This window comes from Dromiciops gliroides, chromosome 3 (genome assembly GCF_019393635.1).
Source record: "Dromiciops gliroides isolate mDroGli1 chromosome 3, mDroGli1.pri, whole genome shotgun sequence".
Classification (NCBI taxonomy): Eukaryota; Metazoa; Chordata; class Mammalia; order Microbiotheria; family Microbiotheriidae; genus Dromiciops; species Dromiciops gliroides.
This window is the reverse complement of record NC_057863.1, coordinates 161,589,380-161,602,986: the sequence shown is the minus strand read 5'-3', so window position 1 is coordinate 161,602,986 and position 13,607 is coordinate 161,589,380. Positions and strand designations below refer to the sequence as shown.

General features: G+C 34.9%; 1 protein-coding gene across 3 annotated transcripts in view; it reads left to right on the top strand.

Annotated features, from left to right (window-relative positions):
• FGF14 (fibroblast growth factor 14) overlaps positions 1–13,607 on the top strand; it is an 859,933-nt gene that overhangs the window by 672,369 nt on the left and 173,957 nt on the right. For all 3 annotated transcript variants that reach the window (XM_043998721.1, XM_043998723.1, XM_043998722.1), the window contains exon 3: positions 4,504–4,607. In XM_043998721.1, the coding sequence (XP_043854656.1) occupies positions 4,504–4,607 (104 nt within the window). The remainder of the gene's footprint in view (positions 1–4,503; positions 4,608–13,607) is intronic.

Here is a 13,607-nt window from a genome sequence, read left to right as displayed (position 1 = left end):
AGAGACCAAATTGCCAACATTCACTGGATTGTGGAGGAAGCAGATAAGTTCCATAAAAAAAACAGCAAAACAAAACAAAAACCCAAACTACTTCTGCTTCATGGACTACCCTGAAGCTTTCAACTCTGTGGATCACAACAGCATGTGGCAAGTTCTCAAAGAGGTGTCTTCTGAGGAGACCTGTATGCAGGTCAAGAAGCAACAGTTAGAACCAAATATGGAACAACTAATTGTCTTAAGATTAGGAAAAGAGTTTGACAAGGCTGTATATTGTCACCATATTTATTTAACTTATATGCAGAGTACATCCTGTGACATGGCAAGTTGGATGAATCAAAAGCAAGGATTAAGACTGCCAGGAGAAATGTCAAGAATCTCAGATATGCAGAAAATACAACACTAATGGCAGAAAGTGAAGAAGAATTAAGATGTTATTGAGGGTGGAAGAGGAAAATGTAAAAGCTGGTTTAAAGCTTAACATTAAAAAAGACTAAGACAATAGCAATGAAACTCATCACTTCCTGTCAAATAGAAGGAGAAGAGATGGAAAGATTGTCAGATTTCGTATTTTGGGGCTCAAAGATCACTGTAGGCAGTAAGTGCAGCTCTGAAATTAAGACACATGCTCCTTGGAAGGAAAGCTATGGGAAATCTGGACAGTATACTAAAAAACAGATATCACCTTGCTACTAAAGGTCCATATAGTTGAACCTTTAGTTTTTCCAGTGGCTGTGAGAGTTGGACTCTAAGGAAAACTGAGTTTTGTAGAATCCCTGTTTTTCAATCAAATTAGTCAATACTTAAAGAAATTCATTCACACTATTAATTGGAAGGACACACTGAAAATAAAGCTTTGGTCACATAATGAGAAGACATTATCTATCTATCTATCTATCTATCTATCTATCTATCTATCTATCTATCTATCTATCTATCTCCACATACACACCAAAGCTCAAAATAACATTAGTATAGAATTAAATATGTCCTTCTTTAAATCTAGTTTGACTAAAGGGGATTTTTGCTAGAAGTTCTAAAGAATCAGCTGATAGCACATGGGTAGAGTGTGTGGTCTGGAGTCAGGAAGGCCAAATTCTAGCCTCTTACTTGCTGTGTGACTGGGCAAGTCACTTAACCTCTATGTACCTCAGAATCCTTGACTTAAAATAGGGATAATAACACCATCTACCATGCAGAATTTTTGTGAGGATCAAATGAGCTAATATTTATTAATAGTGCCTGTAATAGTACCTTTCCCCAAGTAGTAAGGTTTCAATGTACACAAAGCACAGACCATGAAACTATTTGAGAAGTGATGGAATATAACAGATAAATCCAGATCTAAAATATTTTAAAATAAACTTTACAGTGGTGGCATAGTATGATAGAAATAGTACCTAGTGGTAATAAGGAATCTTCTACTAACATTCTCTGGTCCTGGACACATCACAACAAAACTTCTCTAGGCTTTGATTTGCTTAATCTTACAGAATGATGGGGTTGGACCAAATGGTCTCAGAGGTCTCTTCCCCTTCTAAAGACTTAAGATTTTATGACTACGTTTAGATTTGAAAGTGCATCCATGGGAAGTAATTACTTGAAGAATCATAGGAAAAAATAGGGGTTTTTTCCTAATCAAATAAAAGACTGACTAGTTTTTTAGGCTGTTTCTATTTTTACTAGAGTCACTAAATAATGCCTTGTGTTCCACCAGAGTACACAGATTTTCATAATTTCCTAATAATAAAAAGAAAAATTTAAATGTAGTGTTAAAATAAGCACATTAAGCCCTATGCCTGCACTATAGATACATGTGAGTATTGAGATTGGAGAGGGGAGGGTAACAGCATATTCTGCAGTGTTGATTTGCATCTCTATTATATAACACAAAACCCAATTATTTCTGTGGTATTTTTCTTACTCTATAATCATTTTACACATTTGAATCAAAAGATTAGGCATCAAGCAAATAAATGTTCAACTCTTGTGAAATTGTATGAAGATAGATACAGTTATCCAACTCCCTTTCGGACATACCCTCAATGGATGTCCCAGAGTCATCTCAAAATGAGTATATCAAAACTGAAACTCCTGTTTTTCTTTGCCCCAAATCCACTCCACTCTTAAAATTCCATCTTTCTTTTAGAGACAACACAGTTCTTCCAGTCTACCATGTTTCCATCTGCAGAGTCATCCTTACCTCTCACATCTGTTCCTTTCTCTCACTCAAAGGGACACCAACCTCATCTCTTCTTACCTGGGATTTTACAACAACTTCCTAATTGGCTTCTTTCTTCAAGCCTTTTTCATCCAACCCAATTATCTTTAACTTATTCTATTCCATCTTCCACACAGCTGCCAAAATTTTATTCCTAAAGCCCAGGTCCGATGTGACTCCCCTGTTCAAGAAGTTCCAGTGGTTTCTTGTTACCTCTATGGTAAAATATGAACTCTTCTATTTGGTATTTAAAACCTCTTCCAGTCTAGCTTATTTTTCTGGGTATATCCCACAGTGATCATCTTTCAGTAGTTTCCATTCTAGCTAAATTGTTCTATTTGCTCTTCCTTCTGCAGAATATTCCATTTCCTTCTCTATGCCTTTGCTTTTCCCCGTGTCTGGAATGTTCTCTTCTGAGATCTGCTTCTTAAAATCCCTAGATTTCCTTTCAAGGTCAGCTCTTATGACACCACCTACAGAGCACACCTGACTGCTAAATTTTATCTCTTTCTACAGAATTTATTTGGAAATATTTTCTATTTCTATATATTTCCATATATGTGTATTTTGAATTAGGGTAAACTCCCTGGTGGTGGGGGCTCCTTTGTTATCCTTTTTGTTTCCCCTGAGCCTAGCCAAGTGGCTAGCAAATAGTAGGCACTTGATAAATGTTGATTCGTTGATTGATGTAATCTGCTTTGGCAAGAAACATTTGAGTCCAATAAATAAGTTGGGCCTGGTTGGTTTTTTTCTGTTATATCTTGCCTCTCTCCTTTCAATTATCTTCTTGCATGCAACATACATTTATTTATGTCCTGGCAGTTATTAAGTAACTGCCTTATTTTTCTAGCAGTCAAATTCTTAGCAGAGTGGACCCACTGGTTCTTAGTAAAATATTTTAGATGAATAAATTAATGAAAAATATTAATTAAGCATTAACTATGTGGCATGTACTCTGATGAGTTCTGGAGATACAGATAGAAAAGTGAGATTGTCCTTGCCTTCAAGAAGATCACAGTCTCATTGGAGGAGACAGTACATATAGAGGAATTACCTGCAGGGTGGTTGGAAAGGTCTGATGCTCCTAAAAGAGTAATTGTAGGCTAACTGTCAAGATCCAGGGATCATTTGGGTTCATTTTCAGGTCACATGGAAAGGGCGTAGTAGCAAGGCAGATGGTAAGACCTAGTTTCTGAGGATGTAGTGGCATATCAAACATATAAGAAAATCACAAATTTTAATGTATTTTATTTATGTACATTTGTCTAGGATGTCCTTATGCAGGTTATGCCTTTGCTTATTAAGATTGAATTTATTATTCCCCTCTCCAAAGATTGATATGAACTTATTTCCACTGTGCTAGCCTCCAAATCTAACTACCCTTACAGAGGGTCAAACACAGATATGTAAGCACTCACTTTGAAAATTTATATTAGTACGCAAATGATTCATATACCTTAAGGCTTCAGGATTCTAAGGAGGATACAGGACCACTTCTGAATGACTGGGGCACCTAAGGTCAACAAAGTACTCAGTGCTTTCTTCCTCATAGAAAAAAATATCCCCAGTTTTCAAGTCAGTAAAATGGAATTAATGTTTAGCCTTCTGGTTATTTTAAATGACTAAGTTTCATTAGCACAGGTATCTGATTAGTTCTGCAAAAGCAAATTGCTTCAGCTCTGTAATTTTATCTGGTATAGGGAACCCTCAGTGTAGAAATTCCCTGTGAAAGGTGAATTAGTTGCAGGAATTATCTTTTTAAAAAAATCACTGTCCTACATTGCAAAGACAAATCACACCTTCTTTATTAAGCAGCAGAAGACTAATGACTTAGGTTTAATTGCTTTCTTTTTTGGTTTTCCTTGAGATTGTTCACAGTTGTTGTTTTCATTGAGTACAAAGTGGTGTTAAAAAGTGAGATGCAACCTTCCCAAAGCAGCCCTGTTTGTATTTTGTTATCCCAACAATTGTACCATAAGCCATCTCTAGTAGAAATGATTGCTAATTAGATTTGCAAACCAAAACTTAAGTACTAACTTTACCAGAGAAATACTATCTTGTTTTAAAATGATGATAACCAGTGATCTAAATGATAATGATGCTGATTTTAATATCACCATAGCAACAATAATAATAATGCTAATAATAATAATAACAAAAATGAGTGCTCTGTGAAGTCAGTGACAAGTGTGGTATCTTGATATTTTTTTACAAAGAAATGCCTAGTTATTGCAGTGTTTTTCTTTTCCCTGCCCGTCCATGACAGATCCCATTTATCTTTACAGCATTATTCAACCTCATACCAGTGGGACTTCGTGTTGTTGCCATGCAGGGAGTAAAGACAGGGTTGTATATTGCCATGAATGGAGAAGGGTACCTCTACACATCAGTAAGTAGCACACCATGGATACTGAGATATGTAAAATAACAAATACTGACAAAGCTCTATGGAGTTTGATTCACAGTCAATTTCCCTGCAGGGTTTGGTCTTCATTGTGATCCTCTAAGCAGCTATTTTATTAACATCAGGTAAAATTATCTTTCTGGTAAGACGGTTAAATTCTGGTTTAGTGTCTTTTGAGCCTCTGCATTTGCCATATTAAAAACAAAAAAACAAATAAGATAGCTTGCAGCCAAATAGAGCAATTTGAGAACAGATGATATTATTAATATATTATCTTTCATTTAGAAATGTTCTTGTCATAGGAAATTGCATGAAGTGGCATGCAAATGAAACTATGCAGATAATGCTGATAAATGGTAAAAAAAAAAGAAAAGGTTTTAATGTGGCAAATTAGACAGCTTGTTAAACACTTTAAGATATTACAATCAAATTCTGATAAGTCAAAGTACATAATACAATAATAAATGACTGTTGTATAATGGTTATTTCTTTGAATTTGAGTACCCTTATGCTTGTGTAACCTTTTTCCTGGGATTTTTAGTGTTAAAGAATTTGTTTTCACTCAGTATGTGTTGTATTCATGCTTTATCATGCTGTAAAATTTCTCTTGTGTTGCATATTTCAAGCTACAAAAGCATACAATAGAATCTTTTGTTTTGATCATCTCTTGAGAAAAAAATTGGATGGATTAGACTCTTGGTTCTCTGAAGAGAAGTACTCTTATTTATTTATTTTGTTATGTGACATTCACTCCAGATTTTATTTTCTAAAGAAATCTCCAACCCTGAACCCTCTTATTGAATGTCAACAACTGGGGAAAACCTTGAGCAGGGAGATTCTCCTTGGAGTTCCCCACAGAATCAGAGATGTTTTCTCTGTGTATCTGGGATATCCTGTCAAAGGAAAATGAACTGCAGTCTGTACTATCTCATCACCGTGAACACAGTGACATGGGCTATTGGTATTCATCTCCTGTTACCATCTGAGCTCCCTGTAGGGTTTCCTTGTATGTGGAACTGGGTCCTATATTATGCAGATTGCTTTCTGTTGTCACAAGAGATAAATGTGCACCTTCCTCAGATAGAGATGCTACTGGAGTTAACGGTCTCCTTCACCCAAACCAACTTCAAAAGAGATAGTCTAAATAAAAGACTATATTCCTACAATACCCTTTTTAGTAAGAGGTAAATCAATTGATTTAGCATTTTGTCTAGTTGTCTCCTTCCACCACAGGCCATTCTAGGAAATTTTGTGGCTTATTAAAAATCATTAGAATTCACCTATGTTTGATAATACTTATGTCTAAGAAAACAGGCATCAGTGTGGTATGAGGATGAATTTTAAATATTTCTTTGTTAATTTTAATGTTTAAAAAGCAACCCCCATTGTGTCTTGCATGAAGTTTAAAAAGCCTGTTATGTGTTAACAAAAAGAGTGGTATACTTTTTTGCTTAGGTACTTTGAAATAAATAAAAACATTGGAATCATATGGTAGAAACTGCAATGCACCAAGAATTATCATTTGTAAGAGTGGGAAATCAAATCCCATTATGATCAAAGGTATGTTGTTAGAAAAATATATATTCCTGGCCCTTGCTGGTAGCTCCTAGTTAACATGATTTATTGGCCTTATCTATTGTGAAGAATTCAAGGAAAGCATGATTTTTTTCAAGACTTGTTTCATAAAATTATCACCTGCTTAAGTGAGAAGAAATGAACTTCTGATAGTGAGTGTGGTATGGTGTGTGTGTGTGTGTGTGTGTGTGTAAGTTCATCAGCAAAGTTAGTGAAAGAACCTCATCTCAAGTTTTATTTTAACATTATTTTCTTTTTCAAATCAACTAAAATGTTCTTTCCAATGTTAGTTATTATCCTTACTTACAGAATAAGAAACCAAGGCACAGAGATGTTAAGCAACTTGCCCTGAGTCAAAAGCTAGAAGTTTCTTAGATAAGATTCAGACTCAGGTCTTCCTTGGTCCTTGTCTAGAATTCTTTCTATTTCACTAGTTAGCTGCCTTGCAAAGTTAGAATGACATTTGAGAATATAACTCAGTGGTTTGAAAATAGGCCATTTTATGGAGATGTGAATCTGAACTTTGAAAACAGAATAATTCAATAATAAACATGTAATAATTTGATAGTCATTAAACATTAAACATTGTCATTAAACATGCCAAGGGCTGGGAATACAAAGAAAGGCAAAAGATGGTCTAATCAGTAAAACTGTGGACAAGCCAAAGAAAAAATGACCATGGGGACTCATAGGCAAAGATACATGGACATTTTATTTCAGGATGGATTTCTTTTCCAGGCATCAAAAAGTCAGATAGGCAAGTGTAAAATAATGACACCCAAGGGGACATGAAAGTTCCCTGATAGGGATGTAGATGATCATAATGCATAATGTTGGAGATGACTACTCCCTGTGGAAATCTTTTTTTCCTCAAAATGACAGCAGTCATTTTTGTCACAGCCATAAGGTTTCTAGGGTGGTTGTTAGTGATGTATCTCAAGAGGTTTTAATGTTGGTTATAAACAATATGCTTCAGGCTAAAAGATATTATGTGAGATCTCAGAACTAAAGCTCAAAAAAAAGTTTAGATAAAAACACCGAAAATTTAAAATACAAGCTTTATTTTAAAATGTTATTCTGCTTAATATCATCTAAAATATTCTCTCCAATGCTGTAATGGATCCTTGTGCATAGGTTTTGTCACAAATTCCTTATGGCAGATCAAGTCAAACATTTATTAAGCACCTTCTGTATGCTAGGAACTGATTAGTATTGGGGATACAAAGAAAAAGAAAAAAACCACAAAGATATAAAAAATGTCTATTTCTAACACAGATATTCCTAGAGTGAGATCTGGATGCCTGAAGTGGGTTTTGGGGGAGCAATGTTCAGAACTTAGGTACTCATATTACAGATCTAAATGAAAGGCTTGTGGAACCAACAGAGAAACAAATGAGATAGGTAGATGCAACATGGTATAGTGGAAAGAACACCAGGCTAGGAATTGGGATATCTTGGTTTTAGGCAAAGCTCTCACAATAACAAGATAAATGATCACAGTAGGGTCTCTTAACCTGTTTGAGCTAGTTTCTTCATTTGTAAAATGAAAGTGCTTGGTTGGATGATCTCAAAGGCTTCTTCCTACAATAACATTTTATCCTTTGGCTCAAAATTAGGAGAAGTAATTTATAAACTTTATAAAGATACCTTTTGTTCCTCTGCCAGATTTTCACACTTTGTAAGGATATTATTTCATAAATTGATGTTGCCATTTTTTCATTACTGAACTACGAAACTTTATAAATGTTGAAGGTGTTGGCATTCTCCTCAAACCTGCTTGTCAACTAAATTTTTCCACAGGGTGTAGAACAAGTGCAGATGGGAAAAAATCTTTATGCAGTAAAAACTCTATTTTTCTGGGGAAACATCCACCTACTCAGTTTGTATATTTTTTTTTCCTGCTGTGGAGGTTTTGGTGAAGTATCTTGCTAGCACATTGGGCTGACATGCTATTTTAGCTCTTTGTTTTGTTAGCTCTTTGTAAGGAGTTGGAAGTAGCATTTGGGTGATTGCTCTAGGTATGTTCAATCAATAACTCAAGGCTTACACTCCTGTACAATAATTACCTCATTTCAAACAGCATAATGTCCTCACAAATTCATGTGGTTCCTCAACTGCAGCTTCAGTAATTGTCTTTTAGATGAAAAGTTATGTGTTCAATCATACATGTATTGAGCCTCCAGTTAGAATATTTCCTGATATTTAGGCAGAGATTGGACTTTGTCTAAATTTACATTCATATTTCTCTCTAAACCATCTTCATGGTTAAGGCAGTGGTAACTAGAATTGTTTAGGTAAACAAAGAATATTATATCCCTACTTTTCCTTTAATCAATCAAAGGATAGACAGGGCCTAGGAGAAGAAGTTGAGGAAAGAGTGTACTTTTTCTCACAATTTACTTAAGTCCAGAACAGGTGGTATAGTAGTGGTGCTAACCCAGGTCTTCCACTTTGAGATGTTGTAGAGTAGATTATCCTACTCAATGTTTTCCTTCTCTGCCACAGCTCAGTCACAATTACTCTTTCTCCTTTCACTGATTGCCCTGAGCCTGCCAATTTTTGGCTCAGCTCTAGCCTTTCATCTCTGCTTCTAGTCCCTAAGACTCTCTACCTGCTTCTAAGATAGCTCCTCCTTTTATGTGGATTCATTATGGGTTAACCAATTCTTTCATACAATGACTTTGATTCAAGGAGAAGTATAGACCAATTTGTTCTAGGTTCCAGTTGATTGATTCGATCTTATGTGACAAAGGTAATAATTTTTAAATATGTGGGATAATCATTGGAGCCCCATTATTATGATCCTCACTCAAGTCCCTTTGTAATATTTGCTGCCTTCATCAAATCTACTGGAGTATATTTGACAAAGTCCACAGTTTTAGTAAATGGGGAGGTTTTACAGTATCTTTTTTGAATGCCTTCCCCGAGTACCATATACTAAAGCATCCTGGGGAAACATAGAGCACAGTTTGTAATCAAATCCAGGAATGAACAATATTTTTCCTCCTGGAGACTTTAAGTCTGTTATGTGAAAAAACCCTCTGATCCTTAGAGTACTTTCTCTCTTCTTGAGCTGGGAAGAGATACAACTTCCAGAATCTTTAGTGATTTAGACACCCCTTCCCTTGGGAGTCAGTCCAGGCCTTTCTGCAATGACTGTCAAATTCATTTGAAAATTGTATGTATAGGCTATGCACAATTAGCCAGATAATATGTACATAGCTAGCCACAATCTAAGCTTGGTTAACAAATACATGCTACATGTTACATGCATGATACTGATACAAAGCAAATAAAGATAGGAACAATAAATAATAAAACAAAGCATGGCTATCCCATATGGCATTAGGGAATTATTATGTGTGTCTCCTCAGGGGTACCCCTAGAATCCCGAGTGAGACAGAGATTTGATCTAGAACCTGAGGCTTATTTCTAAGAGTTGGAGTGGAGATAAGGCTACACAAGCAGATATTAAGCACTCACTCTGTTCTAAGCAGCTACCAATGTGGCATTCTATTTTATTCCCTATTTAAAGTTTTTCAGGTATAGTTTCAACAGTCAGCACAGAGATAGAATAATGAGTGTGGAAAACTTTTAAAGGTATAGTGTAGCCCCAAACCCCCACATTTAAATGATTTTTCCCTCACAATAACTATTTGAGGTAAGTAGTACTTTTATTATTACCTCCTTTTTACAGATGAAGAAACAAAGGATCCATAGATTAAGTGACTCAGTGATGCTGTTAATAAGTAACTGTGCCAGAACTTTAACCTATCTCATTTGCCTAGAATATTTTCCCTGTCTTCTTTCAACTTCCACCAAAAAACCTATATTGTATGAGAAACCTTTCTTGATCCCTTCTTAATTCTAGTACCTTCCCTCTACTGATTCCCTTTAATCATCATATACCTATATCTACATATCTTGTTTGTATACATTTGTTTTCATATTTTTCCCCATGAGACTGTGAGTTCCTTGAAAATATGGACTATCTTTTGCCTTTCTTCTTTTCATGAGTGCTTAGCACAGTGCCTTGTAGTTTTTAGAAAGTTAATAAATATCTGTTGACTGAATGACTAAAAGGCCCATTGTAATATGTTTTCTGTCCCATCATAGAGTAAGAGGTCCTAAAGAAAGAGAAACAATTAACTAGAAGATTGACAACAATGTAAATAACATGTTAATTAAGTGAAAAGCATCTTGGACCATCAATTGTGCATTTTGTAAGCTTTATCTTTTCTTCACAGGAAAGGAGAGATTGTGTGGTACAGTGGAAAGACCACCTGATTTAAAGTTGGAGAACCTAGATTCCAGGATGGTCTCTGTCACATAATGATTTGTGGGCAAATCTCCTAACCTCCCTGGTCCTCAGTTTCCTCAACTGAAAAATAAGGGAGTGGGACCAGATTCTTTCAAACTTATTTCCAATTATAAATCTGTGTGAATATTGAACTCTTTCAATAATATTATTTTAAACTGAAATAATAACAGCAAGGGTAATATTTTTCTGATATGAAGATCCCCCTACCCCCTTGAAATTTTTAGAATTAAAAAATTGCTAAACAATTCTTGAATCAACTTAAAATATTAGGATTGTCTCTTGAGAAGTTTATGGAATCTGTAATGTTAACAACTAGCAAAGAGACAGTTGACAGAGAGGAATAAGTGTAAGTATAATAAGTAGGAGCACTGTATTTAAGGTAAGGATACTTTAGGTACATCTAGATTTCAGTATTTAAAAATCATATGTCTTCAGGATTTTAAATTCATATGTGAATAAATTACTTTTTTGAGCCTTAGTTTCCTAATATGTACAATAGAAATTAAATTTAATTCAATACATATTCATTAAGTACTAATTTCAAAAGCACCTGAAATATAAAAACAACAACAAACCTGAAACAGTCCTTGAATTCAAGGACTCTATATCCTAAAAGGGTTATAGAACAAGAAAACAACTAAGTATAAGGTGTGGAGTTAAGGGGTCAAAGGAGAGATCAGGCAAAGAATTCGAGGAACATTTGAGAATTGAGAATTGATATCTGGGGGAACCAGGAAGAAGCCTTCTCCCAAAGGTGCACTGTGCCCATATTGAACCTTGAAAGTAGAAAAGGATTAGGAAAAGTGTAGACAAGGAAAGAGTAGAATTCAGAATTGGGACAGAATTTAGGAGAATGCATACAGATTGGAAATAGAATGAAAATGGGCAATAACAGCTTGACTATAAAGTAGAATGTATGAAAGAGAGTAACATGAAATTGGGCATGGGAATTTGCATGGATTTGTATCTAAAAGTCAAAATATTTGCTTGTTGGCAACTGCTGGAAACTGATCTTTTCCCTCTTTTAAAAGGGCCAATGATCTACAGAAATTACAATAGTCACATATCCATGTCAAAACCAGTTAACTGCTTATCTTTTTAGCTAAAGAAACATTAAAAAATCTTTTTTTAAAAAAATAAGAATAGAGAAGATATTTTTTCAATAATCACTGTAGTTTAAGTTACAGATTATGACCAACAAAAGAAGAAAGGAGAGAGTTATAGAATGAAATATGGAAATATGAGGAGCCTACCTAGCCTCTGCTCCCCTTAATTTATCTCCCTTTCTCCCTATATTCATTCCCTATCCACTATGCCATTTTAGGTCTTATTTATCATTCTCTATTAGAATAGTAACATAGCAGTGCCAAACAGATCAAGTAATGCAAACATTTTATTTTACTTTTACTGTAAGAAAATTGAATCTTATCTTTTTTCTTTGCTTTATGAATTAAGACATGTCCTCCATCAATAATTGCAGCTTGATCCTTGGATTTTTTTAAAAAAAATTATAATTCTTGTACTTCTCATTAAGTAGGGACTCAACTTTTTTACCTCTTGGTTATAGCATCATTCAGTGAATTTTGAATGAATATGAAGTTTGTTTATTTGAGATAAAATGAATCTGAGTATTGCTTAAGGATAATCTACCATTTTAGAAAGATTTATCTATAGATGCTGATTATTTTCTTTTTTCTATCTCTATTAATTATGAAACAGATAAATAAGAAATAGGCTCTAAGTCTATATGGAAGGATATAGTGATACAGTAGTATAGATAATTTAGAGAGATATTGGGTAGTGCCCTAGAGGTGTCTACCTTAGCCAAATTCAGAACAAAATAAGAATTCAAATAGGGTTTGGTTGTATGTAAGTTTTTACTGTTGAAATCAGTGGCTCAGGGATAACAGTAGAGGCAACAGAGTTCTTAAGACAAAAAAATTGGTGAAGGAGTTAACAGACAAATTCTAGAAGATTGCAAAGGGGACTGAAACTAATCTCAACCTAATCATATCTACAATCTAGTGCAGCTTGACTAAAGGGAAAAGAGTTTCATAGTTATTGGCTGAGAAACTTACATGGGTACACTGAAGAGAGAGTATAGTCATTAGCTGAAAATTCTGGCTGAGGACAACAGTAGTTCATTATGTTGGAGTATTTGGATAACTGACTTGTAGGTGACTCTTTAGATAGCACTGGAGCTGAGGTACAGACAGAAGATAAAATGCAGGTTGATGGAGCATATTAGAAGTGCTATTACTTCTCCACTGTAGAGGAGAGGCTTATTAACTATAGTACCCATTAGTTATATAGCACTATTAATCATCACATTAGAGATTAGTAGAGAGAGAACAGAAAAGGGAAAGGGACATTTACAAAATGTGAAACATGTGATTGATAGTAATGTTTAAGAAGTTCAGGAAAATAATTCAGTATTTTAGAACTTGATAATATCTTAGAATGCTTCCGTGTTATACACCTTTCACTGATGTATATCACAATCCTTCAATCAATGCAAATTTATTAGGTATCAGTTATGTGTAATGCATTGTCTCTAGGCAGTAGGGATACAAATACAGTGACCACAAGAATTCCTATTTGCAAAGAGCTTATATTGCTAGATACTCTTCGTGAGCTGTTTTGGCCAAAAATGTGGCCCAATATCTGATGACCAGATTTCTCCTGGTGAGGCTCCTCCACACTAGAATGGTCTTTAGATAACATATAAGTACATTGTAGCCTGAGCTTTAAAACTTAACCCTTCCACAGTTGAAGTTCTGCTAGCTTTGCTTTCAAGAATTCAGGATCACTTCTATGTTGTGATAAGTCAGTCAAAGCACCTACTATGTGCCAACTACTGTGCTAAGCACTGAGGATAAAAAAGGGGGGAGGGGAACAGTTCTAGCTCTCATGGAGCTCACAATATAATGCAAGATACAACAAACTAACAAATATGTACAAACTACATAAAAGATAAATAGGAAATAATTAAAAGGAAAGACATTGGAATTAGAAGGCATTGAGAAAAGGATGGTTGACCTTGATAGCATTAGGGAAATTAGAATAGCGGAAAAGGGCAGCTAGGTGGT